Source organism: Protopterus annectens, chromosome 9.part0, assembly GCF_019279795.1.
Source record: "Protopterus annectens isolate FY-2018-M chromosome 9.part0, PAN1.0, whole genome shotgun sequence".
Classification (NCBI taxonomy): domain Eukaryota; kingdom Metazoa; phylum Chordata; order Ceratodontiformes; family Protopteridae; genus Protopterus; species Protopterus annectens.
Window position 1 is genome coordinate 499242587 of NC_056743.1, and position 21489 is coordinate 499264075.

Genomic DNA, 21489 nt, shown 5'->3' on the forward strand with positions numbered 1-21489 from the left:
AGAAATATCTCACAGAAAGAATCTTAGGCCTAAAGCAGATTCCCTATGCTGACCATCTAAAAAAAACTCCACCTATACTCTGTCACATGTCATCTATTGAGAGGCGATCTCTGTTTAACATACAAGGCCATGTCAAACCCAAAGCTGTTGGACATGCTACACTTAAAGAAATCCCAATCCCTCAGTGAGACACACTCCAGGGATCTAAACCTTGCCATCACAATGAACAAAATATGCTGGAGGGATAGGTTCCTGACCCAGAGACTCCCCAGACTCTGGAACAGACTGCCCATACATGTCAAGCAGAGCGCTTCTTTGGCCCTCTTCAAAAGGAACGTTGATGATTGGATGGGAGATAGGAAATTCATCCTAAGGATCACGTCAGTTGCCCTGCTAGACAGGGGTCCAGGGAAGTAAATACTGTGGGAAGAAATGGCCAGGGAATTGTTATGGCAAGGCTTGTATAGGCCCAAGGGCCAATAGCCTAGTACCAACCTGTGAACCTATAAAATACCCACAAAAGTATTTTACAGTGGTTGATAAGCAATTATATACAAGGGAAGAAAATCCCCTCAACAGATAAAAACGCAAAAAGATTAAAATACATTTACAGTAATATTACTAGGAAAAATTGCAATCAAGAATACAATATGTATTGCAAGTAGTAAGATGCAGTGCAGAAGTGGATATTGTACGCCAAGAGTTAGCATACTTCCTTACGGTCTTTTGTCTGATGGTTACATTAAACAACTGTTGTTGAGTACTACTTACCTGTGGTTAATGATGTAGGTGATAATTGTCGTAAACAGACAGAGAAGCAGGATGGTGGTGCAGGTATAGATAACAGGATGGAGTACCTGTGCTGTATCTGGGGGTGGAGGTGGGAAGTCGTTCACCTTCTAAAACAGAAAACAAAGTCTCCTTGCAGTTTACTGCTGTACTTATATTACTGATACTCATGCTTAACCACACTAGAGCTGAATTTGAAAATGTAAGCTTACAATAAAAATATATATAACATATATATATAAATGTTAAGAAAATACTCAGATAAAACAATTTAAGCACATTCATGTTGTCCAGGCATGATTGTAGCAACCATCTTGTATTATGGACATTAAATTTGTGAAGCTACATACATACATATGTATATATTGGTAAAATGGAATGATTGCCAGGTTTAACTTCAAGACATTTCAGGTTGACACTTTAACATGCAATCACAAACACAGAATTTATTCTTTCTTATTAAATATCAGGATTGTGCTGTAATAGAGAATTGAGAATTTGCTTCTGTCTGAGATAAAGTGATTTTGGAGTTGGGGTGTTAGCTGGGTGGGGACACAGCCTCCAAATTATGGAACACACACACTTGCACCAATCATTTAACAGTGAAATGAGAGAGATTTGATAGTGACTGTTCACTGTCAGTTTGATACTTAGCAATCTCACTTCTAATTATTGATCACAAATTCATCAAACTTCAGGCAGGCAGCTGTATGCTTAATAGATGAATGAAATATCATGTACTGCAGACTTGTGGAATATGTTTCATGATGTGTGGCAAAGCCTCAGTTCATGAGATGATTCAACAAACCCTACAGTACAGGGCATTTCATTTACCACACACAGAAAACTTTGTGATATTTCATTCATCCTGTGTTTTCCAAATGTCTGGGTTTGGTTATTTTCTTTTCTTTTTTTATTTTAATTTTTTTAATCTGATATTTATAAATTTTATTTATAGATCTTTGAAGTGTGTGTATAGTTTCTTCTTTGTGGCTGATTTCTGTAAATTCTGTGTGTAAAGTATAAAATATTTAATTTTCCCTTTACATTGTCCTGAATGGGGTTGAGGTATAGTAATTGATGACCTGCATCTCAGAGTGGTGAAAAGGAGATCCATACCATGTCCTTAATAAAATACTTACTTGTATTAATCCCTTATCAATGTTCTTTGCTAGAAAATATACACACACACACACGCGCTAGCTTTCCTTTACATGTCACACAGGGAAATGGAAGCAAACTACAACACCCAGAGAAAAAAAAATATATAAAGGAAGAGAACAAAAACTCCTGAGAAAAGGAACCCCAGATGGGAACCAGAGCACAAAAACTCCTCAGAAAAGGCACCGCTGATGGGAACCAAACTAGAGACTCAAGAGCTATGAGGAAGCAACCAACCACTCTGTCAGTCTGCGACATTTTCTATTTATTTTTTGAATTATTTTTTTTCTTCAGCTATTTCTCCATCTGCCATTATGAGTTTATGGGAAAATTATTATTTTAGTAACTGTTAACCTTGTCAGTATGGATAAAGAGAAATGAAGCTCCTTAACTGCACCAGTGCTTGTATCCTCTAGCAGTGAGGACATATGAGGTACACAAAATACACTGTCTTTATGGTACTTCAGTTTCATCTGACAATATTTTAATTCTTGTGACTGTGCAAAATTGACTTCCCTTTGGTCATATTGAAAAACTACTTGTCAAAAAGCACCTCTGTAAACCTTCATACAGTTTTTCATCTTACTGACTTCTGATAGCACATCTCTGATGCTAGTTTATGTGGGTCTGCAGGTATGACATAGAAAAACACATTTTCATGACACTGAGAGGAGTTCACTGAGAACTACGTGCCTGAATGACAAGACGCTGTGGTTCAGAATGCTGATGATTGTTTTCATAGGAGATTACTAGGCTAATGGCCCTGGGGCCCTTACAAGCCTAGCCAAGAGTTTATCCCCAAAAAGAAACCTCAGTCAGCACCTGTCAATGAGGGACACAGGTGGAACCCTTGGGAAAAATTTGTGGTTTCCCATCCACTGATCAAGGTTGCGCTTGAAGAGAGTCAACGAAGTCCTCTGTTTAACTTGTATGGGAAGTCTATTCCAGAGATGGGGCAGCTTCTGAGAGATGAACCTGTCTGTCCAGCAGGGTTTGTTGATGTCACACATTAGATACAAGCCTTTTGAGTGGTAGTGCGTGAGGAGTTAGTCTTATGGATATGGAGCATCTCTAGTAGTGCAGGGTCCGAGATTGCCTTGTAGGTGAGACACAGATCACCCCTGAGCAATCTGTATGATAACAAATAGAGTGATAGTTCCTTGAGCATGTCCATATAGGACAGGTGTTGCAGGCCGTGGATTCCATTTATGAGGTATTTCAGTGGCCTTTCCAGTTGGTGCACATGTTTGGAGAGGTACATCCCTAATGGGGCGTTATACTCAATTATTAGTCTAATGAGGGAGGAGTATAGAGAGGTAATAACCTCCTTTTTTCTGGATGCAATCCCTTTACTTATGAGATGAACCAAGTAAAAGGCTTTTCTGATTACTGCCGCTACATGATGGTCGAATGTGTGGTTAACAACCTGAGTGCCCAGGTCTCTCACCACAGGTTGTGTGCTTAGGGGGTTACCATTGATGTGGTAATCAATAGGGCTGTGTTTTTGCTGAATGGTATGATACATTTTTTTTTGCATTTAGATTGAGGCCATGACTTTGGCACCAGTCATTAGCTGCTGTGAGGCCCTCTTGCATTATGTTAACATCATCTGGGGAGTCAGTGACAGCACCCAACTTACAGTCATCTGCAAACTTGGTCAACCACAAGCCTTTTGTCTTTGCCTGGACCTCTGAGAAGTAGATGTCAAACAGAATGGGTCCCAGGGCAGATCTCTGGGGAACTCCACTAGTGACAGGTCTGCTATCGGAGGAGATGGAGGTGCTTATTTTGACTATGAGGGTCCTGTCAGTGAGCCAGTTGACCACCCACCTGATGAGATAGGGATTTATTCCAAGCTGTGTTAGTTTTTTGATAATGCCCTAGTGGGGGATTGTGTCAGAGGCCTTGGCCAAGTTAAGGTAAGCTGTATGTACTGACTTTCTTTCATCTAGGTCCTTAATGAGAGTCTCAGAAAAGTCAACCAAGTTCAACAGGCAAGATCTGCCCTTGACAAATCCGAACTGGCTGGGATCAAGTGCTTGTAGATTGCGTATGTCTTTGTTTGAGACCCATAATAATATGCTCCATGGCTTTACAGATCAGACTTGTCAAGCTAATGGGGCAATAGTTTCCAGGGTCAGTAGTGGCACCACCTTTGTGCAAGGAGATGACCATGGTAGTTCTCCACTTTCTACAGGTGATGTGCCTCCATGCATAAAACACTTACAGCTGGAGTTTTTGACATTTTTGTTTTTAAGGCATTTGGGTTCAGGGATGTAGTTCCTTAACATCTGGATTTCATAATGAATCTTTTAAAAGCAGGTTATCTGCATGTCAGATGTTACAAATAACTTAGTATATAGTTTAAATCTGGATTTTTCACTCAGCTTTAATAAATGTGGTGAGGGAACTTTAGATTAATAAGGCTAATATGGCAGCCCTTTTGTTGTACTGGATTCCTTTTTGGCAGTAGATCTGAAAGGGCCTCATTTCAGTATATCTGAGGTGTCAGATTTGAATATATGATTTATCTCCAGTTTAAATATATTTTATGGAATACTCCCAGTATTGATGACTGCCCTGTCAGCACTACTGAGTACTGCTGTGCTGGGTGAAGGCGCATCTCCTTTGCACTGCTTACAGTACGTTCCTCAGAGGAGATAAGCTGCCTGGCTGTATTCATGTTTGCACATGCTCGGTCAGGCTTTAGAAGCCCTTGAATACATATAATAACTGGTCTGTACTACTACTGACTGTAAAAGATTTAATAGTTTTTTAAGGTTGTATATATTTTGAGAAAATTCACCTCATTTTGTATACCCTGTCCTTGAAACTGAGAGAAAAGGGACTGTATGATTGAGGATAGATACATTTTAAGATGTTTTAGATGATTACTTTTCAGTCTCTCTGGAGCTGGCTTCTATTTTTGAGCAGTTGTGAATTTTGCTCTCTCCTCCTTTTGACCATTCTCCTTTTCCTCCCACACAGCCTTACTGACCCGTTCATTCCCCATCATGTGATCATAAGAGAGCTGATTACAAAGGGGATTGTTACGCCATCAAGATTTTTTTTTCTATTTAGGCCTTGGTGTCTGATGTCGGTGCTTGTATTGCTATGCCTACTATGTCCTCTCCCTGTATATAAGTGCTAAGCCAAGTCCATGTTTCCAGTTGCAGACATTTCACCTGTACACCTTCATTTACATGGGGTAAAACAACCACCAGAACGTCTTGCCAGAGTAGGTTTGCCAGCATTTATCACTCACTCCCACCCTCCCTGAACTGGTTTTTCATGTATCTGAGCTGCTACATGAACTTCTTGGGTGCTGGAACCATAGCGCAAAGTACACCCCCCCCCACCCACTTTTGCAGCACTTGCGACCATCCCAACTAGTCATCACAGGCACAATGACTGCACGCCTGTTTGAATAGGTTCTCTTACTGTTATGCAGCCACGGATTTCTTATTTAACTGCAGTTTTGCACTTTGCCATTCGGGCAGTTTATTCAGCCGTGGATCGGATTTCTTTACTGCAGAGCTGGGGATAACTGCCGTTTGGGCAGACGGATTTCTGTATGCAGAGCTAAGGTACTGTCTTCAGCATTATTAGATTCAGTCTGTGTGTGTGTGTGTGTGTGTGTGTGTGTGTGTGTGTGTGTGTGTGTGTGTGTGTGTGTGAGTGTGTGAGTGAATACCCCCGACAGGATACATCTGGTGGCTAGAGGTACACAGGCTCAAACCCTGTACCTTGGGTGCAGGTAAAAAAAAACCTAAAGTCCCTAGCTACCATCACTTGTGAATTTATGCCTCACAATTTTGTTCTGTTCCTCATTAAATCTCTGGTTTTCTGGAGCAGTAAAACAAAACCTTTTATGCTAGCAATTTTCTAAGTTTATAAGATCAGTATTTGAAAGGTGTCCCTATTTTGGGGCTGTATTCCCCCATTATTGGCTTTGCTCTGTATTTTTGTGCTATGAGGTTGAGAGCTATGGTGATAAGTGAAAACTGAATTCACTAAATAATAGCCATTTGTTTGTCTTCCTGTCTTTCAGGAAACTGCTGATTTAGCTTACTGGTATGTTACTCTGACTGTAGTGCACAGGGTTCTGGGTTCAAGGCTTGGCAGTGAAATGTATAGTGGTAACACATTTTATGCAAGCAATTTTCCAAAATTATATAAGCAATATTTAAAATGTGTCCCTGGTGTTTGGCCTTTTGCCCCCCCCCCCAATTAAAAATAAGTGCAAGAAGCTGTGCAACATGCCTATGGCTTGCACTACTGTGATTTTGTACTTGTATTTTTATATGTACATAATATATATTGTGTGTAGAAGTAGATTGCTATCATGGAAATGTTCTGAATAGGGCAGTTTTGTCATTATTGGTGCATGCATTTTGCTTCATTGCCTACTGGAAAAATGTTCAAACAATAAATTTAAAATGCGCTCTGACTTAAGTCTAACAAGTGTGCTAATTTATACAAGGAATACAATTTAATCAAGTCAGGAAGGTGTATCAAAGAATGCATGTATGTTTCTTGTTTTGTGCACAAGGGGCTCCGATTTGAAAACAGCCCAAAGGTTATCTTTATCCACCACTAGCCAGATGCATTTTCTTTGGATGTGGTGTGGGTTTCAATGAATGTGAGTTTCAAGGGCAGAGAAGTTTTAATGCCGTCTATTTTCATTGTGAGACAGTATTGCTTTGTTTAGCAAATATCTATTAGTGTTTGTGCATTGTGCTATAAAATGTAAAAAAATAAAATCCAAATCATTGTAGAAATAAAGCAGTATGCACACATCAGTGTTTATGGTAAATAGGGTAAAATAGCCAGGTAATGGGACAATGGAATGGCTGCAGGGGGACTCTGGTGCTATATTTTGGTTCTGTTCTTCAGTTTGCATTTGAAAGTTGTTATCCCACAATTCCAACAGAGTGGATGGGGTTGTTTAATTATTTATGCAAATGTTACGTTTATCAACGTACAGATTTGTACCTATTTTTCATGGGCCTGAATGTTGTGGATAGAGGGATATATACCTCAGAGGCTACCACTGTTCCAGAACAAACTGTCCATAAAAATAAAACATCCGTATTCAAATGCAACTTGGATTTAAGGATGGGCAATAGAAAATGTACTCCAGGATTGCCCTTCATGCCACAAATGGATAGAGGCAGTTCCTAAATGCTGCATCCCTTATATGGGTCCCCTCAAATTATCTATGGAATGATCACAGTTATTCTCAGTAGGGCTAATATGCAATTATCAGCCACGGGAGATAGGTAAGACCAATCAGAAAATGTTAATTCAAGAATCAAAAAAGTCCACCAAGTTGAACCTATGTTGTGGTAGTAAATAGTTATAAAAAATTGCCCTTTTTAGAACACTAAGTGCCCCTCTCACCCTCTGCCCCCCCCCCCTGTCTTCAACAGCTTCCGGCGCCTCTGATGAACTTGGTCCATGTGTTCCTTAGTCATGGCTTTATTCTTCTGTGTCACACACTTGGATTCCGTTATATCTCTTTTAATATTTGTTAAGCAAACTTGCCTATCCATAACAGTAAACTATGGAATCTTTTGTTCTGTCATCTCTCTTAGTTTCTTTTTTACTCATGAAGTGCTTAGTTGTTTTCTGCAAATCCATCTACTGCGTCAGACGATGTAGTTGTTGCATAATGCAGGCTGTCATTCTTTTCAATGTGTTTTGCTGAATGCATTTTGAGGCTAAAGAAAAAAACTAATTGCTTATTAGTCCTATATAAAACGGTATAGACTGAAATGAGAAATCAAAAAAGTGGATCTTCTAGTGAGAAGATTATTGTTGGGTAGAGAAGGGGCTCTGCCCAAAGACTTATGGTTCCTGGAGTAGGATGGTGCATTTTAGGCCTGTTGTAGACATAAACTGAAGGAAGATTAGATGACGAGTCCTGGGTGGAGCTGGAATCAAGGCCTAGCTGATACGTGCAACTGTGGACTTAAAAATATATGGTCTGGTTGCTGGAAGGGCTGTGAGACACTGTGCTTGTCAGGACTGTGGAAATAGGTGCTGATCATGGAAACAAGGGCAGAACTTGGCTAGGCTTGTAAGGGCCCTATGACCACTGCCTAGTAACTTTCTATGGTCTTATGACTGAAATGGCATTGCTGCTACTGAGGAATGAGAAACTTCCAGTTAAGGTGGTGTGTAAATAGTGTACTGTGTAAAGCCAAGCGAACTGCTTTCATTTTATCCTTTATATAAACCTGTGGTTTTATATATCTCTGTCTCCATGTCGCCATTTTGATTTTAAGAGCTGACAATGTAGCTGTACTATTTCTTTTGTAACATTTTTCACCTCTGCGTTTGACCATCTGCCACCACTGCATCTCCTCATCCACTGGGTCTACAGAGCTCTCCTTATTCAACCTGTGGACTTACTGTAACCCATGTTGAGGGCCAGTGAGGTATCCAGGTGCAGTGTTGTATTGCTGCTAGGGTATTTTTAATTTAAACCGTAGTGCACCTATTTCCCATTGTGCCTGCTTGTACAATGTCCAGTGGGCAGACATGGAATGGAGACGTGTCTCCTGACAACACCCACTTTGTCACCAGCCTCCACCAGAGCAGAGCCCTAATGTGAAGAGCATCCAGGCATGCGACCCCCCCCCCCCCGGGGATAAAGTATGCTCATAATTCCCCTGCTGTGCCTCAGATGCCCAAGCCATTAATCAAACCCAGGTCATCTGGATTGTAATCAGGCTTTGCAGATATGATGTGTATTAGTAGAGGGAGGGCCAAAGAAACAAAGAGGAGGAGAGTTGAGAATTATGGATAAAGTATGCAGATGAACGTTGTTAGTGAAGTCAGATGGTATGGAGAATAAGTTGGAAGACATCTGTCTTTTATTCATTTAACTAAACTGCTATGAAAGAAAGTGCATTTAGATTTTTCCATAGATTTTTTCAGTTGGGTAAGAAATTCTAGGGATGGATAAAGTAGTTTTAATTTGGAAGGCAGGCATTTCATAGTGATGGAATAGTATAACATAAACTTTAGGTGATAAACTAAAATTTATTGTGAAGGCTTTGAAATGTGGGGTCAGGGAGGTGGCTATATTTAACTTGGTAGGCAAAGTATGCAATGGTCAAGTCAACTGACAAGAAAGGGAAATTATCCTAACACTGGGAGTTTAAACAGAAAAAAAAGTTATATTCTTTATTTTACTGGCAGATGTAATTTATGTATTTATTTAAGCATTGTTTACATGATACCGCTGAATGCATACTGCTCTGTTATTGCTCTTTGAATTCTCTTGAAGACAGGAGATATTGATGTTATTTGCAAGCAATCTGAAAGTCGTCATGTTACGTCTGACACCTACAGCTCCCACCAGCAAACATTAGAAAGAGTCAGAGCAGACATTGAAAGAGGAGAAAAAAATCAGTTAGTGAATTCCTGAACAACTAAGGACTACTTGCCATTAAACACAGGAGGGGGATTATGCACACCCATTGTTTCTTACTGTTGGGCAACGAAGAGCCTAGGTTTCCAACTTCTGTAAGAATGCATGTCTTGGTATTGTTTATTCCAGTCTAGGTATCTGCCTTCTACATTGATGCATGCCTTCTTGGTATTTTTTACTGGGGTCTAGGTTTCTGACTTCTTTACTGATGCATGCCTTCTTGGCATTTTTATTGAAGTGCAGGTTTCTGACTTCTGTATTGATGCATACCTGCTTGGTTTTTTTATTGGAGTCTGCATTTCTGCCTTCTGTATTGAGGCATACCTTCTTGGTATTTTTTACTGGGATCTAGGTTTCTGACTTCTGTATTAATGCTAGCTTTCTTGGTAATTTTTACTGAGCCTACGTTGTACTGATGCATACCTTATTTTTTATTGGAGTCTAGGTTTCTCCTTCTTGGTACTTTAAATCCCATTTCTAATATGCATACTGACTTTTGGGAAACAGTATCAGCTGCTGTAGTTGAAGGCTTGACTGCAGTATAGATAATACATCAGTGCATTGTTATCTGTATACAAAAGTATGGATGTTGTGCGTGGGTTTCATTTGTGCTTTGTCAGCTTCCAGAAACTAATACCATGACATAATATCATCTAAAGCTGAACTTTATGTCAGAAGTAGTGTAATGTGGTACAGCAATGCTTTAGGCTCAGCACTGCTGCTGTTTGAATGTACACTACTGTGTATAGTTAAAGCTTCTCCTGAGTCGATTTCAGATTCGCATCAATACAATAATCATGAAGAATCTTGCTGTTTTCAAGAAAGTGACTTAACACTTGTTATTAAGGTGTTGACAGTTTTGTATTTTATTTTATCTACTGACAACCAATCCCAGAATAAGATTCCCCATTTCTACAGACCTGAACAGTGGAAAGACATGTTGTGGCCTTCTGATTCTGTTACTGCAGTATTATCTGCACTGGACTATTATGAAATAACCTATATAGCCAGCAACTGGTTCACACTACAGTGAGCATTAATTAATAGGTTTACCATTCATTTATTTCTGCCCTCTGTTTTCTTTTCTTTTTTTTTTTGGCACTGGATCTCTGACAGGAACGCAGTTTCTGCATCTAATTTTAAACCTATACAGTACTGCATGACCTGGGAAACGCCTGACTCTCTGCCATTTCTTTGCCCCACTCTAAGCACTACTCGTCCAATAGCAGCCTTACATGGTTTGTCAGAAGTAACACCTTTAGTTATACTGTAATGTGTTTCAAACATCAGGGGATTGCCGGAGGACCTGCATGCCATAGATATTAATGCTGGTGACTAATACTGACTACATGAAAGCTATTGTAATTAAAAAGCATGTTAAACACTGATAATAACAGATACTTTTTTCAGTACTTGCTTTTGTTGTGGAAAATGTTTCAAAACAGTATGTATAAGAACACAATAATGGATGGATCTAGAGATATCAGAGTCACATTGGAGTTAAACTGTGATACTTTTTATTCTTCCAAATAAACAACGCTAAAATGGAGCAGAAAATATTCTGTCTGGATATATTTATTGCACATTTTACTTTGTGAGTTACCGCACAGCTTGCTGTGAAGAAGGTGTAGTCCATATAAAAGGATGAATGGACTAGGTCCCTTCTTTTCTGTGTTGTCTGTTGAGCTAAGACGGGAAGCAAGGGACTTCCCTGATAGGGCAATGGTTGGAGTAAGGTTCCCACTTACTTCTCAGACTTACAGAGCCAATTTTGTAACCCAGGTATTAGGTGACAGAAGGAACAGACAAGCAGGTTGATTTGCCTTCATTGGAAGATGGGAGAATGGGGGGATGTTCTTCGTGTTTCACTGTTGCAGTCATCACACTTGGGTTATCTGCCTGCAGGTAGCCCTCAGTCGGCCCGAATACTAGAGTCTTGGGATTTCTGCATCGGATGCTGTCGCCTCATCCATGACGTCAGGTCATCACATCAGCTTTTCTTGCCATGCGGGAGCCTGAAGCAGAAGCAGTTCGCAAATGCCGGTCGGCAGCTACCTGAAAGTTTTGTTTTTCAAGTTTCAAACCTGAAGTCTTCTAAAGCTAAGTACCCTGTTGGGGATCCTTTTTTCTTGCTCTAATTGATGTCAGAAAAATTTAACAATTGTCTTGCCTGTGGAAAGCAAATACCTCATAGAGATTTTCATTCTTACTGCATCACCCGTTTAGGCCCAGACCATGACGTCCCTCGCTGTCGGTTGTATGCCTTGTTCAATGCCTGAACTATTCATTGTCAGGCTATTTCTGCTTAAATTATTTCGCTCTCGTTCTCCATATTCCGAAATGGCTTCAGTAAGCCATCTGACTAGCAATCTTCTGAAAAAATGCAAAGATAAAGACAGAGACAGACCGCATAGGTCCAAAACTGCCAATGACACTACTGTTAAGCTAGTCGCCAGTCCGCTGGTACTCAGTGAGGAGTTTTCACAGCCCCTGTTACCCACTTCTACAGATTCACAGGCCTCTAATGAGACCCATTTGGAGTCCTGTATGCCGCAAGATGCTTCTTTGACTATGGAACCTGTGGATGTCTCTACCTTGGATGGGTCAGTAGCTGCTGTGCAGGCACCAGTTTCTGAGGGTGTATTCAGACCTTCTGACGTTCGTATCAAACCGACTACTTCAATAATGACTAAATCTACCGAATTTCTCAGGCACAGCGTTCGCACTACGCCTAAGAAACTGACGACCAAAGCACATTCTCATGCTCCCATGCCACAGAAAGAAATGCTTAGAATGGCTGAAGACCTTATTACTTTAATTAGGGGAAGCCAACCTTCCCCCTCTAAAAACAAAGAATTGATTTTCCTTCTGATTCTTCAGACCATGAGTCTGATGACTCTGACCCATGTGATTACCAGGACATACCCTTATCTACCTATAAGGATTCAGATGCAGAAGATTAAATTCCTTCAAACCCCCCCCCCCCCAGAGGACATTTCTTTCGGTGAAACCTTGCATACCCTGAGAGAGCATTTCCGCTGGGAATGCCAGGACTACCCACAGTCAGACTCAGGGAATTTTTAGACTTGCCTCAGCATAGGCCTCTAGCTATCCCCCTGTCCAGGATATTGCAGATGATGTCTTCATGGAATCCAGCCTTACCCCTGACACTTTACCACCTGCTCCTAGGAAGTCTGACAGATACTACAGAGTACCTGACTCTCTCAAATTTCTCTTTAAAAATCCCACTACAGATCCAGAGACCATTTCCCAGGGACCTAAAGGTATTAAGGCTTCTACAGCCAAAACCCCTACCCCTTTGGGCAGGGATTCTAGGGCTCTAGACAGATGGGGTAAGAATGTATATACCTCTGCAACTCTTGCCATCAGGGCTTTAAATTGCCAGTTTCACATGCTGAAGTACCAGCAGCATATTATTGATCTAATTAAACAAAAAATGTTGTTGATTCCTGATTGTGCAGAAAATAAGGACTTACAAGAGTTAATGCATTCTGCAAACAAAGTTGGTAAACATACTTTGCAATGTGGTTTTGATGCCTTATGTTAGGAAAATGCATAATAGCAATGTGCATGCTTAGTACATTAAAGGCTTAAAAGGGTTAATACATTTATTCTGTTCATACTGCATGAATCTGTACAGCTATTAGAAACTTAATAAAAGACACTTTATTCTGCTTATGCAATGAAAATATGTGCAGCTACCGGAAACTTAATAAGAGACATTCTATTTCTGCTTATGCCATGAGAAAATGTGCAGCTGCTAGAAGTCTTGATAAAGAAAGCAATAGATGTTTGAAAGCTTAAACCATAGTCAGCACTACTTGTACCAAAGCTAGAAATGTACCTTGAATCTAGGCAAAATGTATCGCATATATTAGAACTGTACAATGGAAGAATTGAAAAGACAAGGTGGGGTAAAATAAGCCCAAGGCCAGGTTGTTTTTCTCAAATGTTTTTGCAAGACAGCAATAATCTGATCATGTCAGCAATAAGCTTGGTAACATTTTCTGTGTAACATACAGAAAGCTGTGTTCATCTACGTCAGCAGTAGAGTAGTAACATTTTCTGTGTGACATGCAGGGAATTGTATAAGAATAACATACTGGCCACCAGATAATCAGACAAACCTTGTACCTACATGCTTTGTCTCCTTGCTGCAAGTAATAAAGGGTGCCTTGCTTGAACCTAATGTGTATTGATCTTTGAAGTTTTTCCTTTTACAGATTGGTCCTTCGGACCGGAACCCTCTCTTCGCCTCGGAGCAGACGGCCAGGTGGCTGAAACCATACGGGGAAGAAACCAAATCGGTTCTTCTTATATGGGAAGTCCTCCGACTGAATTGTCGTCAAAAGAGGCCAGCCACTTTCTGATCTGTAACTGAAGGATGGGTCTCCGCGAATCGGTGATCAATCACGTGGGCTCAGGTAAGGTGAATCTACTCTTTTCTTTTTTCTGTTTGAGATCAGGGACTAGATGTGTATTGTTTTTTATCAGATTGTATTTTTATTACAGTCAGGGATAAAAAAAAAGAGTACTGTCTTGTCATAGATCAGGAGAAACAGAATAAGTAGGCAGTCATTCTGAAGAGACTATAACAAAATCCGTGGTACATGTTAAAATTAAGAGAGGTTACGTAACAATCAAAGGTAAAATAAAATGGGTAATAATTGCACAAAAACACCCCAGAACCCGCCGTTAACGGAAGACGCAAAATATATGCAGTCGCAGCACGCCGATAATATTAGATATTTTTCAAAATGAGTTAATAAATATGAATTCGACAGAAAATTTAAAAAAATCCTCGCTTATCAAACTTATCAAACAACTCAAAAACGATTCCAAGGGTTAGGTAAAAAAGCAACGGCGGTTAGGAATTCCTCAGGCACACAGGTGGCTGGAGGAAGTACACCGTAGGGACCAAACGAACAAAGATTCAAAAGCAATGTTTTTAGATAAGGAGGATAATAACTTAGTAATAGCATCAGCACCAACGCCTCCCTTACCAGAATATGAAGCGAGTGAACAGGTTAGTCCACCCCCACTATATCCTGTGGTCACTGAAGATAGAGATATTATAAAACTAAAACTAACTAAGATCAGAGATCCCATCGGGACCAGGTCCCAAACAAAGGCAAGTAATTCAGAAGAAGGTATTGAGTTATGGCAAATAGTTAAGAATTCACGATCTATAGGAGAAGAAGAAGAAATATGCCCGCTTATAGAAGCACCTAATCCTCAGGCAGGTCAGGACAATCAGGACCCAACTATCTTAGTATATAGGCCTTGGACTCCGGAAGATATCCGGAAAGCCACTGAGGGAATTCCCCATCCGAAGATTAATTTTAGAAAATTCTCAGAAGTCTTACAAGGAATGAGGTTAAGTTATAACTTAAATGGAGAAGAAGTAGAAAAAGTAGTTAGACAAATTGTAGGGCCAGATTGGTACATGATTTGTGGCAACTGGAATCCTCGTGATACTGCACAATGACCCCTCCCACATAGCAGCTCAGAATTAGGCACAAGAGTAAAAGGTCTTACAGACCGCATCTCTGAAAAATGGAAACCTAGGGCAGACTGGACTTGCATTAATCAATGCATTCAACAAGAAGGTGAAACAATCGACCGGTACTATGCCAGATTGTTAGAATGTTTTAATAACCACTGTGGAATGCAGGTTCCTGAAGATCAAACGCACGATTCCCCATATGAACAGCAGTTAAAGAATGCATTTTTAAAAGGCAGTAGTGCACCTATAAGCAGTTTTATTACAAAACACATGGTAGACCATCGTACCAGCAGGTTACAATCATTACTTGAATATGCTAGACATGCCGAAAGGCATTTTAATAGCAAAAAGAAAAAGAAAGCTCAAGTATTTTCTGTAGAAGACAGAGCAGAAGTTTATGTAGTACGGTCTGGGAAAAAGGGCAAGAAAAACACACAGGGAAGCAAGCAGTCTGATCAGCGATCAGAGGACTTTGAAGGGCGTAAGAAAAGGGGAGAATGTTTTAAATGTGGTAAAAAAGGACATTTGACAAGGGATTGCAGGAAAAATAAGAAGGCAACAACGGAAGACAAGGAGGATGAGGAGTGACTATATGATAGTCAAGAATCACTAGAAGGGGCTAGTAAAGAAAGGACAAATGAGAATGTGAAAGAAGGAGTAAAGGAAGTGCAGGAAGTTAGTGACAATGAAGAAAACGAAATATTAGACCCAGCTTTATTGATCTTGGAGCTTTATTTAGCAGACACAAAACCAGAAGTTACACTCTTGGTAGAAGGAAGGGAAGTCAAATTTTTGTGTGACTCAGGGGCATCACGGACCCTGATACACCCCTCCAAACTACCAGAAAACATAGTCACCTGATTACATAGGTTCATAGGTTCATACTAGGCTATCTGCCCAAGGGCATTTATAAGCCTAGCCCAGAGTTTTGTGGCTTTCGCCACCCCTTTAGTTTGAAGGAAACTATGCCCATTATTTTGCTGTGCCTCTGTCAAGCAGTGACACTGAGGTAATCCCTGGGGTATATCTGCGATCTCCCATCCATTGGTCAAGATTTCTTTTGAACAGGGCCAGCGAGGTGCTCTGCCTCACATGTACCGGGATTTTGTTCCACAGCATAGGGAGTCTCTGGGTGATGAATCTGTCCCTCCAGCACGTCCTATTAATAACCGTGTCAAGGTTTAAGTCTGCAGCCCTTGTAGTTCTGAGGGATCTAGATTTTTTGAGGTGAATCATGTTCATCAAATCTGGGTTTGACATGGCCTTGTATGTCAGGCACAGGTCACCTCTGAGCAAGCGGTAAGCGACTGCATAGAGCTGGAGTTCTTTAAGTCGGGCAGCATAAGACATATTTTTGAGACCCTTTATCCTTTTGGTGAGGAACTTTTGCGGCCTTTCCAGCTGCTGAAGGTGTCGGGTCAGATACATTCCGAATGGGGCATTGTACTCAATCATTGGTCTGATGAGTGATGAGTACAGGGGGACGATGACCTCCCTTGATCTAGATGTGAATCCCTTCATGATCAGGTGGGCAATGTAGAAGGTCTTCCTAACTACTTTAGCAACGTGAGTGTCAAACGAAAGGTTACTGTCAACCTGGGTCCCCAGATCCCTGATAACCTCTTCTGTGCTCAGTGGATTGTCACCTATATGGTAGCTAGGGGTAACCTTGTTTTTCCCGAAGGGTATGACTATGCATTTCTTGGCGTTTAACTTTAGGCCATGGCTCTGGCACCAGTTTTCCGTTTCCGTGAGACCCTTCTGAAGGATATCTGTGTCAGATGTGTTCTCGACTATGGTGCCCAGTTTGCAGTCATCTGCAAACTTTGTCAGCCATAACCCTCCTGTGTTTGCTTGTACTTCTGAAAAGTAGATGCCGAACAAGAGTGGGCCCAGGACTGAGCCCTGTGGGACACCACTTGTGACAGGCTTTGAGTCTGACATGGCGCCAGCAACTCTGACCCTGTGGGTTCTGTCACTTAGCCAGTTTGCAACCCATCTTGTGATGTATGGGTTTACATTTAAGCTGATGAGTTTTTCAATGATACCTGAGTGGGGTATTGTGTCGAAAGCCTTTGCCAGGTCGAGGTAGGCTGTATGGACTGCCTTTCCCTCATCAATGGCCTTGGTGACTGTTTCGAAAAAGTCAACCAACTTTAAAAGGCATGATCTGCCTTTGACAAAGCCAAACTGTGTTGGATCCAAAGTCTGCAAGTTCCCTATGTCTTTATTTATGAGTTCCATTATGATCCTCTCCATAGCTTTGCAGATCAGGCTTGTCAAGCTGATGGGATGGTAATTTCCAGGGTCTGTGGAGGCACCACCTTTGTGAAGTGGGACCACAGTTGCCGTGTGCCACTCCTTGGGTACGTATCCTGAGGTGAGGCTAAGATTAAACAGCTGTCCTAACTGTGGGTTTAATTCCTCATTGAGTTCGTGGAGCACACAGCCGGGGACACCATCCGGTCCCATGGATGCTGTGTTTTTCGCCTTGGAGAGAGCAGTTCTCACCTGGGCGTTAGAGATGTTTGGGGGGCTACAATCCTCTGGTATAGATATCTCTCCTTTGGGGGGGGGGGAGTTTGCACTGAACCTGTCAGCCAGTATGTTGGCAATGTCTGTAGGTTCAGTAATTTTCACATCATTTTGAGCTAATTCTGAGCATATCTGGGAGTTTCCTCCCAGGTTTCTAACATAGCTAAAGAAGGCCTTATGATTGTCTTTTGAGTCCTTAGCGATTTTTCTCTCAAAATTTGCCTTGGATGATTTTATGAGAGCTCTTAGTTTTTTACTTATAATGATCAAAGGTGTCTTACCTTTTAAGGATTTTGCTCTATCTTGTAGTAGCTTCCTCCTTTTGTTGTAGAGCTTGTTTATGGCTGGGGTCCACCAGACTGGACGCTTGCCTTTGGTACAAAGAGTCTTTGTTTTGGTTGGGATTGCCTGATCCATGCAGTCCTGTAGGTGCTGGTAGAAGGCATTTGTAAGTGATTCAGCGGCTTGAGTAGTGTTTTCCGCCGGTTCGGGGGCCTTAAAGGAGACCACACTAGTCTTTAGAAGTGTGAAGTCGGCTTTTGAGAAGTTCTTCACTGTGGTCTTTTTTATCTCAGGTGGGGGCGGGATGAGGACCTCCAGTGAGATTAGTTTATGATCTGATCTCACCAGTGAGGGGTATATTTCCGGTGTTGAACATTGTGATCCCATGTTCATGATGATGAGATCAAGTATGTTTTCACCTCTTGTGGGGATGGTGACTAGTTGTTCCATGGCATTTGAGTTTATGAACTCCAGGAACCTTTGGGCTAGAGTGTTTGGGCTTGAGTAGTGATTCCAGTCTATATTAGGGTAGTTGAAGTCACCTAGTATGATGGTGTTTGGAGATACATTTATCCCCTCCAGTGTTTTCAGGAAAGCTATGTGAGGTTCCTGAGTTTGAGAGGGTGGCCTGTAACATGCCACAAATTGCAGAGCAGTCTTGCCTATGGTTAATTGCACCTGGATGGTCTCCGATGCATCGTGCATTGCCAGCAACCTTGAGGTGTGGGTGTCCTTGATGAATATGGACACCCCCCCTCTTTTCTTGGTGTTGTCCGGATTTTGGGGCCGGAACGCATGATATGAGGTAAAACCTGATAGTGCTGGGGTGCTCTCAGGAGTCTTGAACCAGGTTTCAGTCACAGCACAGACATCGATGTACAGTATTGACATACTGGTCAAAGCAGCTAATGGACAGCTGTATCAGGAGCCTCTCTCACATAACATTGCAATAACTGATCCAGTTTCAGGATTAACACAGAAAAGCAAAATTATAGTTTCTGCAAAATGCCCAGTAAATCTCTTGGGCAGAGACCTCATGCAGATACTTGGTATAGCAGTAGTCCCAACCATGCAGGGTATGGAAGCACAGCGACAAAATAATACCTTTGTGGTGCAATCGGAGGGTGAAATGTTTTATTGGTACAGCCAGGATTTGGTTACGACTGGTCCAGGGACTGTGACCGAGGAACTAATGAACGTAGCCATCAGTAAGTTTCTGTCCCTTGACATTGACAAGCAACACCTGTTGCACTGTACCCTGTATTTTTGTAACACACCAGGACCTGATAAGAAATATGAGAAAGAATTATTTAAAAATCATACAAATAGACTGATGCTGCGTAACCTGTACTGGGACACATAAGGGAACAGTGTAGCCAGCTGTTCACTGCCCCAGGAGTTCTTTGCACTTTATAAATCTAATCGATTACCACATGTTAGCTTAACTAAAACCAAGAATATAAAATGGACAGACCTAGGAGAAAAAGCCACGAGATGGGAGAAACAGACAGAACTAGAACCGTCAGGACAGGGGATACAAGTACAAAAATTGAATTGGATAACTCAGACCAACCCAGCTGTACACTTGCAATCTAGTAAAGACAGCTGATGGACACTCCTATTAAAGGAGGAAGAAAATGCCTTGCGAGATATACCAGAGACTCTCTGGTCAACAGGGAAATCAGATGTAGGACTCATTCGTACAGCGGGGCCAGTTACTATCACTCCAAAGTCAGTATTTAGACCCCAAAAAAGACAGTATCCCTTAAGAAAAGATGCAGAGGCAGGGATAAAGCCTATTATAGCATCCTTACTTAAAGGAGGGATGCTAGTAGAATCTCCCGATTCACCATGCAACACACCCTTATTTCCAGTTAAAAAGGCCAATGGAGAATGGCGTATGGTCCAGGATTTACAAGCTGTAAATGACACGATAATACCAAGAGCACCCATAGTGCCAGATGCACACTCCCTGTTGAATGACTTAAAACCTCAACAAAAGTATTTTTCAGTGGTAGACATTAGCAACGCATTCTTTTTGATACCGATGCACCCTGACAGCCAGTATTGGTTTGCATTTACATTTCAGGAAAAAAGATATACACCTAACACAGGGATATTGTGAAAGTCCAACGATATTCTCGCAAGAAATGGAAAGCAACTTGGCGGGATTCAACCCACCAAGAGGTAGCCAGGTTTTACTTTATGTTGATGACATTCAGCTGGCGGCCCCCACCAGGACTGTAAGGAAGATACCATAGCACTTTTACGATTTTTAGCTGCTGAGGGACATAAGGTAAACAAAGACAAACTGCAGCTCTGGAAAAAACAGGTTAAATACCTAGGATATGTAATATCCAAGGAAGGTAGAACGTTAGATGAGGACAGAAGTATCAATTTTACAAGCACCAAAACCCACTACCAAGAAGGAAATGATGTCCTTCCTGGGTACAACTAATTTTTGTCGAAGCTGGATTCCAAACTATGCTTTGGAATCTGCACCCTTAACTGACCTTATATATAAGACGCCTATGGCAGCGCAGGATTTGTTACAATGGACACAAGAGGCAGAGTCTGCTTTTTGTAAACTAAAGCAGTTAATAGCATCCTCACTAGTTCTGGGATTGCCAAACTATCATAAAAGTTTTTTCCAAACTGTAGATTGCAATCAGGGTTACATGACATCAGTATTAACACAACAGCATGGGGATAAGCAGCGCCCCATCGCTTACTATTCATCACAACTGGACCCAGTGGCACGATCCTTACCCCACTGTGTACAAGCAGTAGTTGCAGCTGCAATGGCAGTACAGGCTTCAGCCTCAGTAGTTTTGTTCCACTCTCTCACTATGAGAGTGCCCCATGCAGTCACGTTCATTTTACTGCAAGAAAACGTGGCATATCTCTCCCCTGCTAGGCATCTTTCCTGCATGACAATATTGTTGAGCCAACCTCATATGACAATTGAATGATGTACAACTTTGAACCCTTCTACGCTGCTCCCAACCCCTGCAGATGGCACACCCCACTGCTGCCTGCAGGTAATTGAGCAAAAGACCCTACCTAGAAAAGATCTCATGGACGTCCCCTTGGATAATGCCGAGGTGACATATTATGTGGATGACTCGTGCAAAAGGGGTCCTGCAGGAAAAAACCTAGTAGGATATGCAGTAGTCTCTGATACTGAGATTGTAGAAGCAAAATCTTTACCACACAATTTATCTGCACAAGCAGCAGAATTGATTGCCCTGACACTGGCATGTACCTTAGCAAAGGGTAAATGTGTAAACATTTTTACGGATGGCCAGTACGCTTTTTCCACTGTACATGTGTTTGCACAACAGTGGAAAAACTGGGGAATGATAACATCTACTGGTAAACCTATAAATCAAGCACAGTTTATTTTAGAATCTATTCAGTTACCTCAGAAAGTGGCCATTTGCAAATGTACAGCTCACACCGAGCAACAGGATAGGATTTCAAAAGGTAATGCGAGAGCTGATACAGCTGCAAAACAAGCGGCCACAGAACTCGGCCACAGAACTATTTCTTTTAGATAAGAAATTGCAATCATCCGAAACTTTAGATCTAGACATGTTAAAAACAATGCAGACACTTACTACGCAAGCTGAAAAACAGCGATGGATAAAACAAGGAGCGATCCTCGAAAAGGGGCTGTACATCTCAAGAAGGAAAACCGATACTACCCTCTAATTTGTTTCGCTATGCAGCATTGTTGAGCCATGGGCAGTGC

At 41.4% G+C, this 21489-nt stretch overlaps 1 protein-coding gene across 1 annotated transcript in view; it reads right to left on the reverse strand.

Annotated features, from left to right (window-relative positions):
- The window catches only part of ADGRA2 (adhesion G protein-coupled receptor A2), a 1412458-nt gene that overhangs the window by 61218 nt on the left and 1329751 nt on the right, over nt 1-21489 (reverse strand). Inside the window, exon 15 of the mRNA XM_044083057.1 lies at nt 772-899. Within this exon, the coding sequence (XP_043938992.1) occupies nt 772-899 (128 nt within the window). The remainder of the gene's footprint in view (nt 1-771; nt 900-21489) is intronic.